The sequence below is a fragment of the Pan troglodytes genome, chromosome 8 (genome assembly GCF_028858775.2).
Source record: "Pan troglodytes isolate AG18354 chromosome 8, NHGRI_mPanTro3-v2.0_pri, whole genome shotgun sequence".
NCBI lineage: Eukaryota > Metazoa > Chordata > Mammalia > Primates > Hominidae > Pan > Pan troglodytes.
Window position 1 is genome coordinate 25,968,100 of NC_072406.2, and position 24,978 is coordinate 25,993,077.

Consider the following 24,978-nt stretch of genomic DNA (forward strand, 5'->3'; position numbering starts at 1 on the left):
GTCTCTGCAAGAAGTCTGTTATGACTGGGATTTCTTTCTGCCTCCCTTGGGTCAGATCAAATTACCTTGGTAAAAATTGCTTTCTGTAAAGCTAACCCACATTGGAGTAACCCCCATGTGACCTAAGGCATCTTCTCCCCTGGCTCCCAATAGATTCAGAAAAAGGAATGGATGAGGTCAGGAATAACACAGGGGTGACCAGTTGCAAAATTTAAAGATACAGCAGCTGGAGAAGTGAACCATAGGCCTTAGGAAAGAAAGAAGCAAAATGTTGCTGGCATCCAGCTGTGCAGATCTGATGAGATCAGCCGCCCAGAAATCTGTGTTACTGCTCCAGAAGACAATGCAATGTGCCTAAAAATTTAATGACTGTCTCCTGGCCTATAACAGGGAAGCAGGAACTCTGCCCGCAAAGCCGAAAAGGGTCAAGGCAACCTGGTGAGAGAAATGTTGACTTTTTGTGGGTATAAAAGGCACAGACAATCTAGCTAAGGCAGGTGTATTGTGATCTAGTGGAAAGTCGTGTATGAACCCCTCACCTTTTTTTTTTTTTTTTCAAAAACAAAGGAGTTACTGACTTTTCAAACCGCAAAATCATTTATGACAATTTAACCAGCTGTATTAGTCTGTTTTCATGCTGCTGATAAAGATATACCTGATACTGGGTGATTTATAAAGAAAAAGAGGTTTAATGGACTCACAGTTCCATGTGGCTGGGGAGGCCTCACAATCATAGCGGAAGGCAAAAGGCACATCTTACATGGCAGCAGGCAAGAGAGAGAATGAGAACCAAGTGAAAGGGGTTTCCCCTTATAAAACCATCACATCTCTTGAGACTTATTCACTACCATGAGAACAGTATGGAGGAAAACACCCCCATGATTCAATTATCTCCCACCAGGTCCCTCCCACAACACACGGGAATTATGGAAGCTACAATTCAAGATGAGATTTGGGTGGGGACACAGCCAAACCATATCACCAGCCAAGCATTAAGTCAGCCTCTACAGAAGGAAGAGGCTTAAATTCAAATTAATTTGGCATCTACTGAAATTGGATACCAAATATAAGAAATGAAAAACAAATTCTAATTTTTTTCAAGCCGGAGAGAAGCTAAGAGGTTATCTGTCTTAGCCCCTGACTTCCCTCACTGATGAAGAGGTCAAGGCCTAGGGGTGAGTTCTCAGGTAGGGCCCAGGTAGCCTGATACCCAGGTCTCTGTGTCCTCCCTCACTCCACCATGCACTTTTTCAGAGAAGTGAGACACCTTAGTTTGGAAAAAAAATAAGTGAGATGGAAAAAAGACAAATCACTTGTACTTTCCTACTACTGATCAATTATTTAATCCAAAGAAGTTAAAACTATGTCTAAAATTAGACAGCCAGGCCATTTTTCACTCCTCAGGCATGCAAAGAAGATAATGATAGTATTTTTCAGACCATCACGAGGAACTGTGGTGCATTACAGTGATTATTTTCCCAAATCACCAGCTCTGGCTAATTAATACTTAAACAGAAAATTTTGCTAAAGGAACTCATGACAGTTTTGTAGCAAAACAAGGAAGCAAAGACTTAACATTTCATCTGTGCTGTGCTTTGATTTGGTACAAAAGGCGGCAGGGATTAGACAGGTTCTAATGGGACAGGCATAGGAAGTAATTAATAAGCAGCATTCTTATCTATTATTTACAGAGGGCCAACCATAACCTAAGGGGTAAATACCTGGCTCTTTCCCAGTGAGTTTACTTTTCAAGATGATGATGATGATGATGATGATGATGATGATGATGATACTCACCCAGGCTGGAGTGCAATGGCACGATCTCGGCTCACTGCAACCTCCACATCCCAGGTTCAAGAGATTCTCCTACCTCAGCCTCTAGTAGCTGGGACTATAGGCGTGTGCCACCATGCCCAGCTAATTTTTGTTTTTTTAGTAGAGATGGGGTTTCACCATGTTGACCAGGATGGTCTTGATTTCTTGACCTCATGACCCGCCCACCTCAGCCACCCAAAGTGCTGGAATTACAGGTGTGAGCCACGGCACCCGGCCTATTTCAAGATTTTTAAACATGAGGCAGGCCCGGCACAGAGAGTTATGTCTGTAATTCCAGCACTTTGGGAGGCCGAGGTGGAAGGATCACTTGAGGTCATGAGTTCAAGACCAGCCTGGGCAACATGGTGAAACCCTATGTCTACAAAAAATACAAAAATTAGCCAGGCATGGTGGTGCATGCCTATAGTCCCAGCTACTTGGCAGGCTGAGGTGGGAGAATTGCTTGAGCCCAGGAGTTCGAGGCTGCAGTGAGCCACGACTATGCCACTGCACTCCAGCCTGGGTGACAGAGCAAGATGCTCTGTCAAACAAACAAAAAACATGGGAGGAAGGAGAGGAAGGAGGAGCTTAGCACAGCACACACACCGTGAACAGGCTTGTCTCAAAGCAGAGCCATGGTCCCTGGGACTCTGGGTACTTGGCTGAGGCTGTAGGTTGGACCCTAATCCCAGAGCCTCATTCTGATGGAGGCTTCAACCATACACCTTGCTTCTCATACAGGGAGTTGCTTTCATGCTGGATTTCAGGGAAAGGAAAGCAACCTATTAGAGGCATAGACACACACCTGTTTGAGTCTCTGTTTTCAGTTCTTTGGAGTGTACACCTAGAAGTGGAATTGCTGGGTCATATCATAACTCTCTGTTTAACTTTCCAAGGAACTCATCCTCGGAATATTTGGAACCAGTGATGAACTGAATCAAACTAAAGCTGAGACAAGCCCAGACCAAGGTCAACCACAGGGCAGATGATTCATGCAGCGACCACACCAGTGGCCTCACAGGAGCAGAGGCACACCCTTTGCTGCAGCAGTCCCCGACATTTTTGACACCAGGAACTGGTTTCATGGAAGACAATTTTTCCATGGATGGTGGTGGGTGGGGGGGTGGTTTTGGGATGAAATGGGTCCACCTCAGATCATCAGGCATTAGATTCTCATAAGGAGCACGCAACCTAGATCCCTTGTATGTGCTGTTGACAATAGGGTTCGCGCTCCTATGAAAATCTAATGCAGCTGCTGATCTGACAAGAGGCGGAGCTTAGGCCATAATGCTCACCCACCCGTTGCTCACCTCCTGCTGTTCAGTCTAGTTCCTAAGAGGCCACAGACCAGTACTGGTTCACCACCCGGGGTTTGGGGACCCCTGCTTTATTGGACATAATTATTAGGTCGTGTTCTTTCTGGTGGTGTTTGTACAGCTCTATTGAGGTATAATCCACATGCCATAAAATTCACCCCATTTGTAAATGTATGATTCATGGCTTTCAATTACACTTAAAAAGTTGTAAAACCATCATTACAATTCAGATTTAGTATATTTCCATCATCCCCCCAAAATCCCCTCGAGTTCCTTTGCAGTTCAAAGCCACCCCCAATTTCAGGCAACTACTGGTCTTTTTCTATTTTCCTTTTCTATTTTCCTTTTCTGGACATTTAATGTATATGGAGTCATAGCATATGTAGTCTTTGGCATCTGGGGTAGCAAGTATGAATATTAGTCTACCAGCTCAGATGCACATAAAAATATTACATATCTTTTCTTTTCTTTTCCTTCCTTCCTTCCTTCCCTCCTTCCTCTCTCTCCTTCCTTCCTTCCTTCCTTCCCTCCTTCTTACCTTTCTTCCTTCTCTCTCTCTCTCTCTCTCTCTCTCTTTCTTTTTGGACAGAGTCTCACTCCATGGCCCAGGCTGGAGTGCAGTGGCACCATCTTGGCTCAATGCAACCTCTGACTCCCAGGCTCAAGCAATTCTCCTGCCTCAGCCTCTCAAGTAGCTGAGATTACAGGCACGCACCACTACTGCCTGGCTAATTTTTATATTTTTAGTAGAGATAGGGTTTCACCATGTTAGCCAGGCTGGTCTTGAACTCCTGACCTCAAACGATCCTCCCAAAGTGCTGGGATTACAGGCGTGAGCCACCGCCCTGGGCCTCTTTACTTTCTTTAAACCCAGTTCTGCAGGGGTGTAGGGAAACCTATTTTCGGGCACCACTGGGGTCTGGAGAGGGGAGGTCTCCTTCCCTACGGCCATGCAAAACTCCAGGAGGGCTTTTGGTACCCATTGAAGTAAGGGCCATTTATTTTTCAGCCCAGCAACCTTGCCACTGATACCCTCATTATCAAATGGTTCTTCTAGGGAACAGTCTCTGCTGTTTCCAATGACAAGCCTGGGCAGCAGAATCTGCGGGAGGTTCCTGAAGTCCAGTAGGTGCATCCCAAGAGCTTGCTGTCTGTCTAGGTGCTGCAGGGACTGAGGCTTGAGTCCTTGACGCTCATAAGACCACCATCCCACTCCTCCTCCCAATCTGGGGGCGGGGGAGTCACTCCTCCCTCCAACTGTTGTGAAAGCCTCCACCCCACCCAGCTCTGGGTCCTCTTCCTCCAGGACATCTGGGGTAGATCATGGATGTATTGAGATCAGGCTTTCTCAAAAGACAAGAAGAAAGGCTGTACTTCTAAGAGCTGTTGCCAGGAGTCCAGCCAACGCTCCTGAAGGTAGGAAGCCCAAAGGGACTCGTTGCTAACTCCAAACAGAGGAGACTGGGGTGGAAAGGGAACACAAGGAACATTAAACACAGATTAGGATCTCACTAAAAACCTTCCCACACTGCTCTACATTTACCCACCACAAAACCACATCAACAAATCAGCTAAGAGCATGCTATTATTTCAGTTTTTTCGCTGCATTTAGATTCCATCTACCCATGGAAGTGTGCAGGAGGATGGAGTCACCAAACGGGATGATCCAGGCTAAGAAACAGAACCGGCTCTAACACAAGCAACAGCAACAAACACCATGCGCCAGGCATTCTTCTAGGTGTTGAAGACGTATTTCCTCTTTAATCCTCTCAGCATCCTTAGGTGAGGGTTGTGGGTCCAGAGGCCTTATCTAAAATTTTTGGGTGGCTGGGCACCGTGGCTCACACGTGTAATCCCAGCACTTTGGAAGGCCGAGGCGGGTGGATCACCCGAGGTCAGGAGTTCAATACCAGGCTGGTCAACATGGCGAAACCTCATCAATACTAAAAATGCAAAAATTAGCTTGGTGTGGTGGCACACGCCTGTAATCCCAGCCACTTGGGAGGCTGAGGCAGGAGAATCACTCAAACCCAGGAGGTGGAGGTTGCAGTGAGCTGAGATTATGCCACTGCACTCCAGCCTGGGCAACAGAGTGAGACTCCACCTCAAAAAATAAAATAAACCTTTGGGGCAAGCTCTGCTTTAGAGTCCAGAATTCTGGGGATTTTCAAAAGGCTATTCAATAAATGGGATTTATATCACATAACACCCTGACACTGTCTGACGCAGTTCTCCTATCAACTATTCGATTTTCCTTCACAAAACAAATTTAAAAATCACATCAAGGGATCTAAATAAAGACTGTAAATAGCTTTCCATCAGTTGGGTCTGGTCAGAAAAGAGGTTTGGTCCTTAGAACTTTCTGGATTTGGGAGTGTACTATACTCCCCATTTTACAGATAAAGGGAATGAGGAAGGGTAAGATGAAGTAACTTGGTCAAGGTCCTACAGCTAAGAAGTGGTTGTGGGGGGAGTGTGTGTGCATGTGTGTGTGCAGTGCTTCAGGGCACCCCCCCACCCCGACCCCACCACTGAGAGCAAGGAATCAGGAGAAAACAACTTTGACTGCTTTCTGTACCAGAAACTCACCTCGAGCCTCCCACACCAAAGCCATGGGCAGCTTGTGTGTGACCTTCTTCTCCTGGCTCTGAGCTTCACTGATGCTCATTTTAATTCACTTTCATAGGGTTGTTTTGTTCTCGTTTTTGTTTTTGTTTGAGACAAAGTCTCCCTCTCACCCAAGCTGGAGTGCAGTGGTGCAATCATAGCTCATTGCAGCCTCTCCCTCCTGGGCTCAAGCGATCCTCCTGCCTTGACCTCCCAAAGTGCTGGGATTACAGGTGTGAGCCACCGTGCCCCACCTATAGGGTTTTAAACAGTAAAAGGAGCCTAGTGAAGTACGACTTACCGCAGGCACCCCTTACAGGCCCCGGAGGGACCCTCTTCTGCCGATCCCAGGGTACAGCTGTGACACCGTCTTTTCTGCCTGGATTATCCCAGTAGATAAACAAAAATTAGAGATCGTCATTCCATTTCTCTCTGTATATATTTTTCCAAGCCCTTTTCATGAATGATCAGTTATTTCCTGCACTGATTTTTTTTTTTTTTTTTTTGAGACAGAGTCTCACTCTGTCACCCAGGCTGGAGTGCAGTGGCATGATCTCGGCTCGCTGCAAGCTCTGTCTCCCGGGTTCAAGCGATTCTTCTGCCTTAGCCTCCCGAGTAGCTGGGACTACAGGAGAGTACCATCATGCCCGGCTTATTTTTGTATTTTTAGTAGAGACAGGCTTTCACCATATTGGCCAGGCTGGTCTCGAACTTCTGACCTTGCGATCTGCCTGCCTTGGCCTCCCAAAGTGCTGGGATTACAGGCCTGAGCCACCGCGCCTGGCCCTCCTGCACTGATATAAAAAGAATTTTTTAAAATTCTCTATTTCTCCCCACTCCCATCCCCAGGCTCACTCCTTATAAAGCAGCCTCTAGCCTCATCTGCCCCTCCTACACCACACCAACTCGAGGGCCCGGAATTGGGTCTGGGGCAGTCGCTGACTTGCTTGCTTCTCTGCCCTGCTCTTGGGGTTAGCCTCAGGGGCAGGGTTGAGAGTCAGGCTTGGCCAGGCAGCAGGAGGTCCAGACAGCGAAGCAGAATCCTTCGGAGATACCAGGAGAGGGCGCATCTGCCTTTTTCCTGTTTCAGATTAGGTTTTGTTGTTGTTGTTGTTTTGTTTTGTTTTGTTTTCTCTCCCTCTCTCCCTTCCTCCCTCTCTCCCTCTCTCCGTCCCTCCCTCTCTCTCTCTCCCCCTCCCTCCTTCCCTCCCTCCCATCCCTGCAGCGCTACCCGGGTACTCTGGATGCACACAGGGCGGCTCTCGCTCCTACCTTGTCATCCTGCTGTCTAATCCGGGGGCAGCTTCCCTCCTCCACACCAGCAGAGGCTATTCTTCAGCAACAAGAATAGCCGAGCCTATTCGTCCGCAACAAGAGCCCAAGAAGCATCCTGCAGGCTTTCTGCTTTTTGAGTGTATTTTAAAGCAAAAACGAGTGGAAAGCTATGTATGCTCAGTTAACTATGTCTAGATGTTAACCTTTTTTCAGAAAACACAGATGGAGGCCTCCCTCCGAGGATGCCTGGCATTCTCCTCTTTCTGTGGGCGGCAGCGACCCCCTGCGGCTCCAGCCTCCACTACGGGATCTGCGGGAAGACACGGGGAAGACGAACTCCGCACACTGCATTTGATTAATGATTTATTTTGATTAACGCCGTCACAGTGACGCCTTAGAGCAGTCCCTGTTCACCCGGGTCCCAGCCTCGACCCCGCACGGACCGCGAGGGTGGGTAGCTGGGGGCGGACGCAGGAAAGAGGAGGGGCGGGGCCTTGGTCGGGTGGGGTATGGAATGGGCAGGGTGGGGGGGATGGGCGGGGTATGGGATGGGCGGGGCCTGGGGGCGGGGCCCGGGAAATTCCCCGGCGCGGGCAGGGAGCGGCTGGCTGTCAGCTGAGCTGCGCTGGGCGGGGTCGCGAGGCCGCGCATCAGCCCCAGGCACCCCAGTCCCCGCTGCCCCCTCCGCCGCCGCCGCCGCCCGCCGGCAGGTTCCCTGGTCAGCCTCCCATCCCGGTCGGGAGTTCTCTCCAGGCGGCACGATGCCGAGGAAACAGTGACCCTGAGCGAAGCCAAGCCGGGCGGCAGGTGAGCCAGGGCAGGGGGCTGCAGGGGTGGGCGAGGGGGCGGCGGCTCCTTCCCGGCGGGCGCTTCCGCGGCCTGAAAACGGTTCCCGCCGCCCTGCCCCGCGGCCCGGAGCCTGTCGGGGTGAGGGTGGCGAGGGGTGGGGCGGCCCTCCCGCGAGACGGCTGCCCTGGGAGGATCCCCAAGCCTCGGCGGGTCCTGACCTGGTGGGAAAGGGTGGGTAGTGAACACAGGGTGGGCCCAAGAAGGGTCCAGGGCCGGCCTCGTGGCCGCAGGTAACCCCTCTGCAAGTCACCCGGAGACTTGGAGGTGACGTCCTCCCGCAGGCTGGGAAGGATTCCGCAGCCAGTTCCTCGCCATAAGGAGGTGGTTACAGACACGCCTGTGGGAGACATGGGACCACTACCCGAGCTGAATGAGGTGCCCAGGGTCGGTGGGAATCCACATGGACTGCTGTGTCTAGGAGAGTGTGTACACTCTATATAGAGAGAATATTTGATGAGGCCGAGAACCCCAAAGGAATTGTTTTTGCCATCGAAATGCGTAAGCTACAGGAAGTAAACATCGCTCAAAGAAAATGAAACCCAGGTTCCGACCTGGCCTCCACCAGCAGGAAAACTGTTGTATGGAAATGTACGCCAAGGAACTGTTTGTAAGGATGAAATGGAAAATGAAAGCATAGAAAAGTAAGGCAATGTGAGGACCTCAGAAGCCTTTGGATCTGGTTAGCAAGGTGCAGGCTGTGTGAACAGAAGAACCCACCTTGCTCTTTTGACCCAGAGAGAGAAGAGTTAGTGGGGCCAGGCTGCCTCCCAGGACAGGCCCAGTTTTGGGGCGGGGGCTGGAGAGGTCCCAGGGCAGACCCCAAGGCCAGGGATTGCCCTGGAGTGGACAAGGCGAGTTTAAATGTGACCTGTAGAGAGAGGACGATCATTGATTTAAGTCCTGGCATAAGTCATCTGTTTTTCCACTGGGCCAATTTTAGGCGTTCTTTATATATTACGTACAACACAATAAAAGTAACAGCTTCTTTTTTAATAAACTAACCTTTAGGTTGTATATTATGCTAGGAATATAACTAACCTAACCTCCACCCCCCCACCGCCCCCCCAACCCCCGGAAAACCAAACTTTATTCTCGAGGGCAACTGGACACTGTATTATGTCCTGCCGAACCCCCGCCCTTACTTAGGTACAGGCGCATAAGTATTCTGGCCATGAAATACACCTTCTGTTTTATAGAGATTTGGCATATTTGATATATGTTCTTTGGAATTTATGAAATAGAAAACCCAAAGGAAAAAGAAAAAAACTTTTTAAAAAAAAATATTTCATTTAGAAAGAAAAAATTATTTAATAAGTTTTTGTTATTTCCACTTTGACATGTGTATGAGGAGTATTAGAATCTGTGTTATGAAGTGATACCCAGATGGCTTTGCAGTGACAGAAAACACTTCTAATTTTTCAAATAAGTTAGAAAAGAGGATTTTGAGAATCTGGAAGTGAATGCCGTGGAACTGTGGAGAAACTCCTAACAATACTGGCATGCTGAGTTTGTCACCTACACAGCAGAAAGCATTTTACAGGTATTAGACTTAAAAATACCTCGTTATGCTATATTTTCATTTCATTTCAACCAACATTTACTGCAAGCCTGCTATGTGCCAGTCTCTAGTAAGAATAACATGGAGAGAAAATAGACGGGCAGACGATAGCAGTAATTTCAGAATGGGCGGAGGAGGTGGAAATGCAGAGTGTTCTTGGGTGCTCGGAGTAGGGAACAGTTCATATGACACAGGACATCATATTTAAGCTGGACATTGATCTGTCCAGTGGAAGTTTGCCAGGACACAAGGGGAGCCAGACATTTCGGGCAGAGGGCAGAAGAGAGGCAAGGATGCAGAGACAGAAGAATGCAGGGAACCGTGAGCTCTTTAACGTGCCTTGGGTACGAGTGTTTTGGTGGCAGGAGGTGACTCTGGTGGGTCAGTTGGGCCTGGGCCCTGAAAGGCTACGTTTGTCTTGTTAAGAAACTGAAAGTCTGTCTTGTACGGGAAGGATGGACTCAGGGGAATGAACTCATATTGCAAAAGAAACCATGAGGGCAAGAGGACTGAAATTGACAGGGCTGAAAGCCAGTCATTTAGGAGGCTGTTAAAATGTATTCAACAGATATTTACTGAGTCCTGCCTTCTATGTGGCAAGTAATGTTCTCAGTCCTGGGGATACAGCAGTGGACAAAATAGGCAGAACCCCTGTCCTTTGTGGAGGTCAACGTGGCTGTGGTACAGACAAGATAAGGGCCTGAACTAAGCCTGTGGGGATGGAGAGGAGGCAGTGGATTTTAGAAACACTTAGAAGGGCCAGGTGTGGTGGCTCATGCCTGTAATCCCAGCACTTTGGGAGGCCGAGGTGGGTGGATCACTTGAGATCAGGAGTTCAAGACCAGCCTGGCCAACGTGGCGAAACCCTGTCTCTACTAAAAATACAAAAATTAGCCGGGAATGGTGGCATGCGCCTGTAATCCCAGCTACTTGGGAGGCTGAGGTGGGAGAATTGCTTGAACCTGGGAGGCGGAGGTTGCAGTGAGCCAAGATTTTGCCACGGCACTCTAGCCTGGGCGACAGAGTGAGACTGAGTCTTAATTTAAAAAAAAAAAAGAAAAAATAAGTATTTAGGAGGTAGAGGTGATGGCATTTGGTGACCCATTAGACTTGGGGCAAAGGGGGCTGGGAAGAATCAAGCCTTACTCCCAGGTTCCTGCCTTGGGGAGCTAGGTTAAAGCTGCTGACATTTTCTGTATATTACTAAAATATGAAGTCACAATATCACTTCTAGTGTGTAATGACGAGGCTGCTTTTACCCCATTAGTAGGATGCATACTCTAAGTTCTTTTTCCAAGGTGGGAAGGGTTTAGTCAATGCAATGTTAGAATCTTACCCCCCTTGTGAACCCAAACTCTTCATAGCATTTGCCAGTAGCCAACTCTTGTCTCTGGTCAAAAAGCAAGTTTTCACTGTCTAAAACTCATTTATCCCATGTAGGGATTGAACCTATGAATACTTCATTAGCAAATTTGAAGACTTGGCCATACCAGGGCAAGGGCCTAACCTTATACCGTGTGCAGTGTCCATTGGGGGGAAGTCAGTGTAAGGCAGGTACCATTTGCCACATTACGACTTTCTGACCACTAGAGCCATCCCACAGTGGAACAGACAGTGCCTGCTAAGGTCACTGCACCGTGCTCTGTCATTGAAATACTCAAGCCTGCTCTATAGGATCATGTGCCATCGAAACCAGACAAGACATTCTTGCATTGAATATATTGGTCTGGATCATTTCTAAGGCCAACTCAGCAATCAGATGTATGCTCGTGTTTACAAGGTCAGGTCATTACTAGAATTACTTGATCTCTGGAATTTAAATGTATATACACACACATGCACACACACACACACACACAATCAGGAATTGAGATAGCAGATCTGGGAATAAAATCTAGGGGACTTGCTTTTGGCCATCCACGTACTAGGCAGTCCTCAGTCTTCCTCATTGGTGGAATCTTGACAAATCCTGTGCTCAATTAATTCATCCTTCCATCATTAAATATCACTTTTGCCTAGAAATAACATACTTCACATCTAGGTCAGTTGATTATGGGAAACTCTGTTATTAGATAGAATCTTAGAATAAATGGCTTAGTTCCAATTTCTGTAACCTTCGAAGACATGTGCAAGGATATGTAATGTATCTCTGTCTTTCCTCAGTTGAATGTAGCTCAAGGTGATGTTAAAAACAGAGAATGAAGCTTTCTGTAACTGGCATTCCACCGATAGATATTTCATATGTGCACTGCACAGTGATAGCTCATAGTGATGTCCTAAGATAACCTAAGAATTATGAAGTGCCCTTTGAGTCATCCAAAATCAGTTAAATTAGTTTTTTTTTTTTTTTTGTGAGACAGGGTCTCACTCTGTCACCCAAGCTGGAGTGCAGTAGCATGATCTTAGCTCACTGCAACCTCTGCCTCCCAGGTTCAAGCGATTCTCATGCCTCAGCTCCTGAGTAGCTGGGACTACAGGCATGCACCACTACACCCAGCTACTTTTTTTTTTTTTACTATTACAAAAGTTTAACAAAAAATCTAATATGAAAATGTACATGACCTAACTTTTACATCATAGTAAAACAGGCCCTATGGAGACAGGACATGGGTTTCTCTGCTGAACAGCCATTTTTTATACTCATTCCAAGGCTTCTAACATGGTGATACTATTTCCTCGTATTACCACCATTCCAGTATTGTTCTGTTGCCCACTAGTCGCCATCTCCACACATTCATCTATCACAAGATTCATAAAGGGATCAAGTCCCTGCAATATTCCTTGGACATGTCTGCCACCATTTAATTTCATTGATAACTTCTTGTCCATAAATCCCCTCTAGCCATCTGGTTAGAACATGATGCTATTCGAGATGTTCAACAAAAGGTGGCATTCGAGATCTTCAAGGAACGAAGAAGGGACAGCATGGGGGTGACCAGGGGCCCGACCGCAGGACCGGGAGGCGAGTCGGCCAGAAAGAGGTGCAGTGGCTGCTGGTGGTAACTACGCCGACGTGCGAGCTCTGCTACTAATTTATGTATTTTTAGTAGAGATGGGATTTCACCATGTTGGCTGGGCTGATCTCAAACTCCTGGCCTCAAATGATCTGCCCACCTTGGCTTCCCAAAGTGCTGGGATTACAGGCATAAGCCACTGCACCCGGCATCAATTAAATTACTTTTAGTAAAATTTTGGTATTAAGTATTTACATGCTTATATTTACCATTTATGCTAACTTCTAATGTTTGATGACATTTGAATTACAAAATATTTTTTCTAACAATACACAATATCACAGAATTTGCTGTCATTAGGACAGGTATAGCTATTCATGAGAGTGACTGGCCTGCCCGTGATACTTGGTGTATATGCATTGAAGGGTGGGGTTTAGATTGTGGTCTTTCTAGAAACTAAAGAATATTTTTCACAGAGTTGTTGAGCTGAAAGCAACAACATAAGGATTATCATTTGCTGGATGAGTCAATAAATACCACTAGAGGTCATGTGACTTCCGAAGGCCACACATCTGGCTAATGGTACAAATGTTTTTTTCTGTGGCCTCCCTTAGCACGACCCCACTTTTTTCCTCGTATGCTTATAAAATCCGGGCAATGTGAGAAGTCAGAAACACTGATGTAACAACTGGAACCAGTTTTAACTTTATTATGGTGGTATCTGTAGGCTTGGTGGAGGTATAAGGTCATGGAGGGGCCGGGCACCGTGGCTCAAGCCTGTAATTCCAGCACTTTGGGAGGCCGAGACGGGTGGATCACCTGAGGTCACGAGTTCAAGACCAGACTGGCCAACTTGGCAAAACCCTGTCTCTACTAAAAATACAAAAATTAGCCGGGTATGGTAGCACATGCCTGTGATCCCAGCTACCTGGGAGGCTGAGGCAGGAGAATCACTTGAATCTGAAAGGCAGAGGTTGCAGTGAACTGAGATTGTGCCACTGTACTCCAGCCTGGGCGACAAAGTGAGACTCTGAAAAAAAAAAAGTTCATTGAGGAAAAAAATCTTAACAGTTTTCAAAGAAACGTCTCCCTCTTTTCTTCCCTCTCTTCTCCCCTTCCCTTCCTTTCCTTTCATTTTCAGGAAAAAAGGAGAAATTTGTGCATATAATAAGATGAAACCAAACACATTTCTAAAAATCTGCTTAGATCCTTTCTTTAAAAAAATCTGTTGAATATTTTCGTGGCCTTTGCAAAATATAGTATAATCACTGAATACCTAAGAAAAATTAACTGTTGGCAAGTAAATGATACATATGACAAGGATTTTCTCTTTTAGGTCTATTACCTAGAATTTTAGTATTCCTCTGCAAATTAGGTAGGAACACTGTTACTCAGTAAAACCCTATTTTAATGAGATGATTCTGGGTACAAAAAAATGAATTTTACAGAAAATTAGAAACTGATGGTCTATTCAGATTATTTTTGTGAGAAGAAGAGCAGTCTGTTCTAGTCACCTAATGCTAAGCTATGGAACACTTCTGCATTATACGTGTTTTCTAAGTGAATTTGGGTGTGTGACACATAGATACAAAAGGTTCAAAAATGAATCCTATGGTTTATCAGTGTTTTCCGCTTCATAAGATTGCCATCACCCTCATTACATGACTACATGAGAATGCCCCTCTTGGTACTAGCTCTTGTAGGAAGAAGTGGCACAGGCTGTCCTGTCACAGGGTGTGGTAGGTAGCTCTGTCTCTGATTACCTACAAGTTCCTCACACCAAAAGGAGGTTACCAGGTATTGCTTCCAGAAGATCTACAGAAAGCCCAAGGTATTGCCTCCTGTGGCCAAGGACGCAACACCACAGTGGTGCATTTTGTTTTATTTTAATTGATGGCTATTAAATGCACACATAGATATTATGACACAGTTACATGTCAGAAACAGGCAGTGCTCTTATCTCTATCTTCCAGGGACTGATATCATGTGTAATGGATTCTTCACAACTCAGGGTTCACACAGTCTCCATAGTCATGAGTGGCTGATGGATCTCATTGAGACCAGTGCCTTTCCCCTGTTAGAAATGGGATGCTCGCTTCCAAGTTCTCTCTTCACCCCTTTTGTGCATGCGTGGCTTTCTGCCTGATCACAGTTGTATAGTGTACATTGGTGCTTAATACCTATTTATTGGATAGATGGATTTTACATTATTTTCTAAGGTCCAGGAGCAGTGGCTTATGCCTGTAATCCCAGCACTTTTGGAGGCCGAGGCCAGCAGATCACCTGAAGTCAGGAGTTCGAGACCGGCCTGGCTAACATGATGAAACCCCGTCTCTACTAAAAATACAAAAATTGGCCAGGCATGGTGGCTGATGCCTATAGTCCCAGCTACTTGGGACGCTGAGGCAGGAGAATCACTTGAACCCAGGAGGTGGAGGTTGCAGTGAGCCGAGATCGCTCCACTGCACTCCAGCCTGGGCAACAGAGAGAGACTCTCAAAAAACAAAAACAGTCTTTTTTTTTTTTTTTTTCTGAGACTCTGTCGCCCATGCTGGAGGGCAGTGGCACGATCTCGGCTCACTGCAAGCTCTGCCTCCTGGGTTCATGCCATTCTCCTGCCGCAGCCTCCGGAGTAGCTGGGACTACAGGCGCCTGCCACCATGCTCGGCTAATTTTTTGTATTTTTTTTATTAGAGACAGGGTTTCACCGTGTTACCCAGGATGGTCTCGATCTCCTGACCTCGTAATCCGCCCACCTCAGCCTCCCAAAGTGCTGGGATTAGAGGCGTGAGCCACCGCGCCCGGCTCAAAAACAATCTTCTAACAGTAAACATCCTGGAAGTAATAATATGCTTTTTCAGGCATCTCTCTGGACTTTGGCCACTCTTGACCTTTGTGGAATGCGTGTGTGGGCCATGTGTACACAGCGTCAGCGGGGAGGAGTTGCCTTTGCTATGTATTGCTTTATAATCTATCCCCATCAGCTCTTGAAGAAAATACATCATTTTCACCAAGTGTGAAGGTGGAAATTTGTGCTGAAACATGTTTGCCTGGGTGGTTGGTAACACAGAAGCAGAGTGGGGATTTACTCATTTGTCTTGCATTTCTATGTCCACATGGATGCCTCTACAAAACAAAATGATATGTGTAAAAAAATTTCAGACCATGCAATACCTAAAGATATCTTAGTCTTTTCAGTATGCATTGAAAAATAGACTATTAAAGCCTAAGTACTCAGTAGTATAACTTTGTTGTTTTACAAGATGTGGCTTTGATAGCTGGTGGTGCCACTTCCTGGCCTTGGATGAGCTGTACGCCTCTGTAAACCCAACTTCCTCACCTTTGAAACAGCTGCCTGGTTCAGCGTTAATGAAGATTAGTCAGTGACAGGCCTGGTGTGCTGAGTCCGCACATAGTAAGCATTCAAAGAATGTTAATTCTCCCTTTCTTCTTAACCAAAAACACAATAAACTAAATATAGTTTTTAAAACAGCTTTTTTGAGATAGAATTCACTTATCATGCAATTTACTTGAAATAAGATTTGAATTTGAAGATTTGCATGGGAAATTTTTTTCATGATACTTTGCCCATGTCTACATATATCCTGATCATCATGATGTCATACCCTCGTCTCCTTCCCCCATTTCCCAAATCCTTATTGTACCCTTTTTTTTGTTTGTTTGTTTGAGACGGAGTCTCGCTCTGTTGCCCAGGCTGGAGTGCAGTGGCGCGATCTTGGCTCACTGCAAGCTCTGCCTCCCGGGTTCACGCCATTCTCCTGCCTCAGCCTCCCGAGTAGCTGGGACTACAAGCGCCCAACACCAAGCCCGGCTAATTTTTTGTATTTTTAGTAGAGACGGGGTTTCACTGTGTTAGCCAGGACGGTCTCAATCTCCTGACCTCATGATCTGCCCGCCTCAGCCTCCCAAAGTACTGGGATTACAGGCATGAGCCACCACGCCCGGCCCTCATTGTACCCTTTTATACACCCATACACACACACGCACACACACACATGCACACATGCGCACACACACACACACTTTTCCGAAGCTACATATACCTTTTTTGTTTAAAAGGAAGAATCAAAAATGTCCAAAATGTAACTGGAGAGAAAGTGGGCAACTTTTGGAGTAAGTATTAGCAATCGCCAATGGGTTTGTGGGACTCCCGGGGACCCCTTGTGGGGGGGGGGGACAGCTCTATTTTCAACAGGTGACTTTTCCACAGGAAATTCTGCAATGTCCCATCAACCTCTCAGCTGCCTCACTGAAAAGGAGGACAGCCCCAGTGAAAGCACAGGAAATGGACCCCCCCACCTGGCCCACCCAAACCTGGACACGTTCACCCCGGAGGAGCTGCTGCAGCAGATGAAAGAGCTCCTGACCGAGAACCACCAGCTGAAAGGTGAGCAGGGCTGGCCCCTGCGTGCCCCATTCATCCTGGGCCTGCAAGAAATGCCATCCTTTTGCACTAAGGCTTGGTGGTGAGCTCCCTTCTCCCCGTTTCCATAGGTGGTAGCTGGTGGGGAAGCACAGGATTTAGCATTTGGCAAGGCTAAATCTGTTCTGATTTTTACTTTTGGAAACAGGTAAAAGTAAAAACTGTGTGTATCTCAAGGAAGTAGCATAATGATATTTAGCCCATTCAAAAGGAAAAAGAGGCTGGGCGTGGTGGCTCATGCCTGTCATTCCATCACTTTGGGAGGCCAAGGCAGAAGGATTGCTTGAGTACGGGAGTTCAAGACCAGCCTGGGCAAGATGGCAAGACCTGATCTCTACAAAAAAATTAAAAAAAAAAAAAAAAAGCTGGGCGTGGTGGTGCACGCCTCTGGTCCTAGCTACTGGGGAGGCTGAGGTTGGAGGATTGCTTGAGCCCGGGAAGTTGGAGCTGCAGTGAGCCATGATCGTGCCACTGCACTTTAGCCTGGATGACAGAGAGAGACCCTGACTCAAAAAAAAAAAAAAAAAAAAAAAAAAAGGAAAAAGGAAGAAAGGCTGCTATGGTTCCAGAGTTAGTCCTATATATTACCTTATTAAGAGAAAGCATCCTGGTATCTCAAGCCATGGCTTTGGGCAGGACCAGTATTTGAATCTAGGAGTAGTAAGAACTTCCTTAGCTCCTAGTAACCATAGATATTTAGATATTTGTGCTGTAGTGGCGGTACCCAAATCCACTTTATTTTCTTGGGATTTTTAAGGACTAGAAATGATGTTCATCCCGCTAGTCTTTTCTGTAAGCAAAAACCACTTCGTCTTTTTGCTGCTGACCCTTGGGCCAAGGCTAAGCATGGCATCTTTCGATTCAGAGCCATGTGGTCAAGTGGACTAGAGGGAAATTTGGTTCATCAGATCAAGTCCACTTTCCTGGTGTGTGACTCCATCACTCTGAACCTCCTGCAGAAGCCATGAAGCTAAATAATCAAGCCATGAAAGGGAGATTTGAGGAGCTTTCGGCCTGGACGGAGAAACAGAAGGAAGAACGCCAGTTTTTTGAGATACAGAGCAAAGAAGCGAAAGAGCGTCTAATGGCCTTGAGTCATGAGAATGAGAAATTGAAGGAAGAGCTTGGAAAACTAAAAGGGAAATCAGAAAGGTCCTCTGAGGTGAGCAGACCCATCCATTGTGATGTTGTTTTTTTTTTTCCCTTGACATTTGCAGTGGAATCTTACGTGTCTAGACTCCTAGATCAAAACCTTTCATGGTTCAGTCTGGATTGGTGTTTTGCCTGGTCTTGGAAGAAGTGCTTTTGCTGAAAAGATTTTGCCCTATTAAGGGTCATGGATAATCTCTTTTAGAAGAAAGAAATTTGCAAAGCTTTGACCATACTGATTGTAGGCAAAAGAACAGTAAGGTTATAAATCATTGTATTGTATTCATTATAGATGGTGCAGATGGGCCTCTGCCTAGAACCAACAATTGTTTTTAGTTTCTGTCTTTGATATAAAAAATATGTTTAAAAAACCCATTACTCAGAATTTTTACTTGTTGGCCTTGTCTGTTCTCTCAGTCTAAAATGGAGATTATTCACTTTACATTTTCCTTTTTAAAAATGCTTTGGAAAATGTCATGTTGTGGTAGGAGGCTATCGCATTGCCACAGATGAAAAGAGAAAGAGACACATTTTTCTTAACCCAAAGAACCTGGAAAAATGTGCTCATATCTGGGAGTGGATGTCAAAGATGTTAGTAATGACACAACCCAGAACACGTTTGAAATCCCCACTGGGCGTGGTTTGTTAAGGAGTCCTCTGCTGTCCATGCCAAGTGTGGGGAGAATGGGTGTGGGTGGGCTTTGATGGGAGGAAAAGGGCAGGAGGTTGGGTGGTGGGAACGTTTTTTCCTTCCTTTCTGGAATTTTAGACACAGCTTATGAGTCCACTGTTGCCAAAGTGTGGTTGATTATTTCTATGATATCAGATTATTCCAGCATGGCAAGGAAGGCTTTCTTTCTTGTCATGAAGTTACTTTAAATTTTGATTATTTGAATACAATAAAATAATGTAAAAATTTCCATTTTAAATGTTATGTCAAAATAAATCATGGGCTAGGCATGGTGGCTCACACCTGTAATCCCAGCGCTTTGGGAGGCTAGGGTGGGCAGATCACCTGAGGTGAGGAGTTCGAGACCAGCCTGGCCAACATGGCGAAACCCCATCTCTACTAAAAATACAAAAATTAGCCAGGCATGGTAGTGCGTGCCTGTAGTCCCAGCTACTTGGGAGGCTAAGGCAGGAGAATTGCTTGAACCCGAGAGGTGGAGGATGCAGTGAGCTGAGATCGCGCCATTGCACTCCAATGGGCGACAGAGTGAGACTCTGTCTGGAAAAAAAAAATTGTCAGGTAAAAGCTGAAATTTTCTACATTAAAGCACAAGGCATAAAGGTGTTGAGAAACTTCCTTGTCAGTAGGTGTGGGGGCAATTGAGTCTCATGGCCAGGTCCTTAGTTTGATTTGTATTTGTTTTTTGACTGTTTTTTTGTTTGTTTGTTTGTTTTTGAGATGGAGTCTTGCTCTGTTGCCCAGGCTGGAGTACAGTGGCATAATCTCGGCTCACTGCAAGCTCCGCCTCCCAGGTTCACGCCATTGTCCTGCCTCAGCCTCCCGAGTAGCTGGGACTACAGGCGCCCGCCACCACGCCCAGCTAATCTTTTTGTATTTTTAGTAGAGACGGGGTTTCACTGTGTTAGCCAGGATGGTCTCCATCTCCTGACCTTCATGATCCGCCCACCTCGGCCTCCCAAAGTGCTGGGATTACAGGCATGAGCCACCACGCCTGGCTTGGCTTTTTTTTTTTTTTTTTTTTTGAGACAGGGTCTTGGCAGTCTTAAACTCCTGGGCTCAGGCAGTCTTCCTGCCTCAGCCTCCCAAGTAATGGGGACTACAGGTGTGTGCCACTACACCTGGCTAATTATTAAATTTTTTGTAAAGATGGGGGTCTTGCTATGTTGCCCAGGCTGGTCTCAAAATCCTGGCCTCAAGGGATCCTCCCACTTCAGCCTCCCAGAGCTCTGCGATTAAGGGCATGAGCCCATGGTGCCCAGCCTTAGTTTGATCTGTTCATTCACTTTACTCCTTGTCATCTCCAGGACCCCACTGATGACTCCAGGCTTCCCAGGGCAGAAGCGGAGCAGGAAAAGGACCAGCTCAGGACCCAGGTGGTGAGGCTACAAGCAGAGAAGGCAGACCTGTTGGGCATCGTGTCTGAACTGCAGCTCAAGCTGAACTCCAGCGGCTCCTCAGAAGATTCCTTTGTTGAAATTAGGATGGCTGTGAGTTTTTGGTTTTATTTTTGTTTTGAGCAAACTATAAAGCCTCCCCTGGAAAGATGAAACAAATACCACTTTTTCTTGTCAACACAAGCCAAGGATTGAGGAAATTCCAGTGTAGCAAAGATAAATTGGCTCTCATTTTCTAAGTATAGCATAATGCATGTAAGGGTTATCATAGCTAAAATGGAAAAATATTAATTACCTTTTATGATGAAAGCTGTAGTCTTTTTTTTTTTTCTTCATCATGTCCTGGCAAATTGAACATTTTTGTGACCAGAAAAGGAAAAAACCCACACGAACATGAACTTTCTGTCATTTTTCAAACTAGGTCTCAAAGCTGTATTCCGCAGTTCACTTAAGGAAGACGCAAGCATATTTTCACAACAGAACCCTCTTTTTTGTTTTGAGACAGAATCTCACTCTGTCTTCCCAGCTGGAATGCAGTGATGTGATCTCGGCTCACTGCACCCTCTGCCTCCGGGGTTCAAGAGATTCTCGTGCCTCAACCTCCCAAGTCGCTGGGACTATAAGCGCATGCCATCACACCCGGCTAACTTTTTGTATTTTTAATAAAAAAGACAGGTTTTTGCCATGTTGGCCAGGCTAGTCTCAAACTCCTGGCCTCAAGTGATCCACCCGCCTCGGCCTCCCAAAGTGCTGGGATGACAGGCGTGAGCCACCGCGCCTGGCCAACAGAACCCTCTTTTCAAACAAAGTGGTATGAGGAACCCTGATACATTAAAAAGAAGAAGAGGAGAAAAGAAAGAGCAGAACTGCTCTGGTTGTAGGTTGAGGGAGTGTCCTGGCTTTTCCTTCCCTTTCAAAAGCAGCTACTCAGGAGCCTCTGAGAACTGAGTTTGAAGCCATTGCTATCAAAATCAAATTTCTCTGCAACCCCAAATGAAGTGGGCTAAGCGAGGGGGCCCTAAGCTCTTGAGAAGCATCTGTTACAACTGTGCCTGAGCATAGGGGCAGCCCTGTTGAAGAGCAGAGCACGTCGATGCACCAGCTGGGGGCCTGTCCTTCATTGCTACTAACAAAGATTAGACAGGGAGAAAGATAGACAAGGATAAAATCCTCTGTAGTATAGATGGTCACTTTCGATGAGTCAGAGTACATATCTGATACAGGAAAAGGGACTGGCCGGGTGTAATGGCTCACGCCTATAATCCCAGCATTTTGGGAGGCTGAGGAGGCAGGATCCCTTGAGCCCAGGAGTTCAAGACCAGCCTGGGCAACCTGGCGAAACCCTGTGTGTACATAAAAAAAAAATAACAAAAAGTTAGCTAGGCACATTGGCACACGCCTGTACTCCCAGCTACTCAGGAGGCTGAGGCAGGAGGATCACTTGAACCCGGGAGTTTGAGATGCTGCAGTGTGCCATGATTGTGCCGCTGCACTCCAGCCTGGGTGACAGAGCAAGACTCTGTCTTTAAATTTAAAAAAAAAAAAAAAAAATTGTGTCCTTGGAAGAGAAAAATGTACATTGTAGATAAGTCAGGAGGAGTGGGGAACAACTTGCAAAAAAGCTCACCTACTGGTTATATCTGAAATATGAATGTCTGACTGTCTTTGCTTTCTGATTTATTTGCTGCAATAGAGTTAGGAAACAGCTCTGAATAACCCTGCCATCCATGCCCCCTCATACATTTCAGTGGCCAAAATCAAGATAATTAAAATGTCAATTGAAAAGCGTATTTTGCCAGAGTACCCTTTCTGCAAGTGATCGAAGATTACTGAGACAGAAGTTTAACCAGAGAACCTTACCCTTCTGTCAATAACCGATAAGCTGCAGGAAACCCAACAGCATATGAGAAGTTTCCAGATGAAGCTTCTTCCTTCAGGGTGCACGGTTAGCATCTCATTCTCCCTGTCAGATGAGTGACAGTTATTTTTAGTGTAAACACGTTTTGCATGCGTTTCTTCTATGAACTGGAAAGCACTGCCCAAGATTTAGGAAGAAATATCAAAAATATCTAGAACCCCCATGGCCCCAAGCAGAGAAAAAAATATATGTATCTATGTTTTTTATAATAGATATATCTGTATTTATATTATATAATGAATATATAATATATTCTATAATATATAATGTAGAATATATTATACAATTATATAATTGTATAATATATATACACTTACATATGTATCTGTATTTTTTACAATAGATATATCTATATTTATATATATTTTTATATATAGATATATCTATATTTATATATATTTATATATAGATATATCTATATATGCTTATATATAGATATGTCTATATATGTTTATATAGACATATCTATATATGTTTATATAGATATATCTATATATGTTTATATAGACATATCTATATATATTTATATATAGATATATCTATATATATTTATATATCTATATATAGATATCTATATCTATATATAGATATCTATATATAGATATAGATATAGATATCTATATATTTATAAATACAGATATATCTATATTTATATATATTTATATATAGATATATCTATATTTATATAATGAATACATATAATATATTCTATAATATATAATATAGAATATAACATAGAATATAGAATATATTATACAATTATATAATTGTATAATATATATACACTTATATATGTATCTATGTTTTATAATAGGATATATCTATATTTATATTATATATTATATATAATATATTCTATAATACATAATATAGAATATATTATATATAATATATTATACAATTAATATGTAATTACATATATAACATTATATATTTATATAATATATATATTTCTATATCTAAATATCTAAATATATTATATATATATTTATACATATATACCTAGAACTATCTTTGTGCATTTTTGAAGATTTTCCCTGGGAGCTTATTGGAATATAAATGTCTTTCAAATCCTGTGGGTCTTAGACTATCTTGTTCCCTAAGTGACCTGTGGTGCATACAAATTTCTAATGGGAACCAACTTGGCCAAGATGGTGCTTTGTGAATCTCACTCACAGAAACTGCCTCTTTTTTAACTTTACCTCAGTGAGTTCTAGCATGTTGCATTTTAAAGGAAGGATATGTGGAGTTGTCACCAGCTCTGTATGACCTTAACCTTGAGAAAGAGGGAACTGCCAAGGAAAGGGAGGAGCAGATAAGCTTTCATGTTTACAGAGTCAGGTAGAATGTGTATGGCGAGAGGAAACTGACCTTCACGCCTTAGCTGGGATATTTATAATCCCGACAGGGCGTGCCAGGTGAGGGGAGGGGATGTTTCCATTTCCTCTGAGCCACCCCGTTTAAACAGTGCACATCTGAATGTTTGGAAGCTTCCTTGGGTTGCATGTCACAAAAATTCATCTTTTGTCTTTTTCTTCTCTTGACAAAGAATTTGTCTTGTAGACATATTGTGTTAAATCCCTTGCATTTCTGTTTTTACAGGAAGGAGAAGCAGAAGGGTCAGTAAAAGAAATCAAGCATAGTCCTGGGCCCACGAGAACAGTCTCCACTGGCACGTATGTGAAGGAAGACTCGGGCTGTCAGGCAGACAGGCTGGGCAGGCTCGTCACTGGGTGCTTGTCACCGGAGGTCAAATGTTGTGACCTGAGGAAGTAACTTCTTTATGATTTATACCAGGATCTTTCCAGAATATTTGGTTTGAATGCTATTTAATGTTGCAGCTCAAACTGGCAAAGATTAAAAACTGTTTGGTTCCTGTTTGGCTCACACTGACTGCTCTGTTCTAGTGGTGTCTCACCTCCAGCAGATGAAAAGTGAAAGCAAACTGGTTCTCAATCAAGTCAATGATTTGTTCCTAATCAAAGACATGTTTGCTCATTGGTTCCCCGGTGCCGTTTGACCCAGACCAGCCTGCCCAGCTTCCATAAGTGAAATATTTTCATTTTCTTTTCCCTGCTACTTCCCAGTTATAAGCTGGCATGGCCAATAATGGAACATCTTTTGTAACAATGACTGATAGCACTCTCAGTCATTGTGGGTGTTGCCTGAAAGTGCCCAGATTTCTTATCTGTGGAGTCTCAAGTGTACCTGTCCTATGTAGATGTGAGGAAACAGACATCTTAAATAGTGGCAGGGCCTTGGGGAGGGAGGCAGACCTAGAACTGAGCGCCTGAACCTCTTGACTCTCGCAAGCAGTGCTCACCAAGGAGACTGCTAGCTCGCCTTCTGCAAGCTGCTTACTCCTGTAATCATCTATTCAAGAGACGATTGTCTGAAAAGAACTCTAAGGATCTCTCTTTTTTTTTTTTTTTTTAAGACGGAGTCTTGTTCTGTTGCCCAGGCTGGAGTGCGGTGGCGTGATCTCGGCTCACTGCAAGCTCCGCCTCCCGGGTTCACGCCATTCTCCTGCCTCAGCCTCCCGAGTAGCTGGGACTACAGGCGCCCGCCACCACGCCCCGCTAATTTTTTGTATTTTTAGTAGAGATGGGGTTTCACCGTGTTAGCCAGGATGGTCTCGATCTCCTGACCTCGTGATCTGCCCGCCTTGGCCTCCCAAAGCACTGGGATTACAGGCATGAGCCACTGCGCCCGGCCAGGATCTCTTATCTCATAGATGGATAAGAGATCCATCTTTTTTTTTTTTTTTTTTTGAGATGGAGTTGTTTTTTTTTTTTTTTTTTGAGTTGGAGTTTCACTCTGCCACCGAGGCTGGAGTGAAGTGGTGCAATCTCAGCTCACTGCAACGTCTGCCTCCCGGGTACAAGCAGTTCTCCTGCCTCAGCCTTCCGAGTAGCTGGGAATACAGGTGGCCGCCACCACGCCCAGCTAACTTTTTGTGTTTTTAATAGAGACAGGGTTTCACTGTGTTGACCAGGCTGGTCTCGAAC

The 24,978-nt window shown here is 45.1% G+C and overlaps 3 protein-coding genes across 34 annotated transcripts in view; 1 reads left to right on the plus strand and 2 right to left on the minus strand.

Annotated features, from left to right (window-relative positions):
• Positions 1-7,124, minus strand: part of CCDC3 (coiled-coil domain containing 3) — a 203,556-nt gene extending 196,432 nt beyond the window's left edge. Inside the window, exons 1-2 of the mRNA XM_063781402.1 lie at positions 7,011-7,124; positions 6,040-6,117 (exon numbers count right to left, since the gene is read on the minus strand). The gene's annotated coding sequence lies outside the window, so the exon portion shown is untranslated. The remainder of the gene's footprint in view (positions 1-6,039; positions 6,118-7,010) is intronic.
• A 254-nt stretch (positions 7,125-7,378) lies between these two features.
• OPTN (optineurin) overlaps positions 7,379-24,978 on the plus strand; it is a 36,498-nt gene continuing 18,898 nt past the window's right edge. For 3 of the 32 annotated variants that reach the window (XM_063781390.1, XM_063781393.1, XM_063781398.1), the window contains exons 1-6: positions 7,600-7,820; positions 15,638-15,789; positions 16,606-16,782; positions 17,684-17,980; positions 19,963-20,145; positions 23,573-23,646. In XM_063781390.1, coding sequence (XP_063637460.1) covers positions 17,783-17,980; positions 19,963-20,145; positions 23,573-23,646 — 455 coding nt within the window. In that variant the 5' untranslated portion in view covers positions 7,600-7,820; positions 15,638-15,789; positions 16,606-16,782; positions 17,684-17,782. Of the gene's footprint in view, positions 7,464-7,552; positions 7,821-7,900; positions 8,504-9,177; positions 9,403-15,637; positions 15,790-16,605; positions 16,783-17,683; positions 17,981-19,962; positions 20,146-23,572; positions 23,647-24,978 lie in introns of those variants that run through there. The other 29 variants (XM_054660708.2, XM_054660716.2, XM_001140232.6 and 26 more) reach the window with 25 other exon arrangements.
• LOC107976915 (small nuclear ribonucleoprotein G-like) lies at positions 12,061-12,329 on the minus strand. The gene has a single exon (XM_054660723.2). It carries the CDS (start codon positions 12,247-12,249, stop codon positions 12,061-12,063), a length of 189 nt encoding a protein of 62 aa, XP_054516698.1. The 5' UTR covers positions 12,250-12,329.

Bases quoted from the DNA above. Each gene is read 5' to 3' on its own strand.
- LOC107976915 (XM_054660723.2), bottom strand. From the start codon at position 12,249: ATGGACAAGAAGTTATCAATGAAATTAAATGGTGGCAGACATGTCCAA.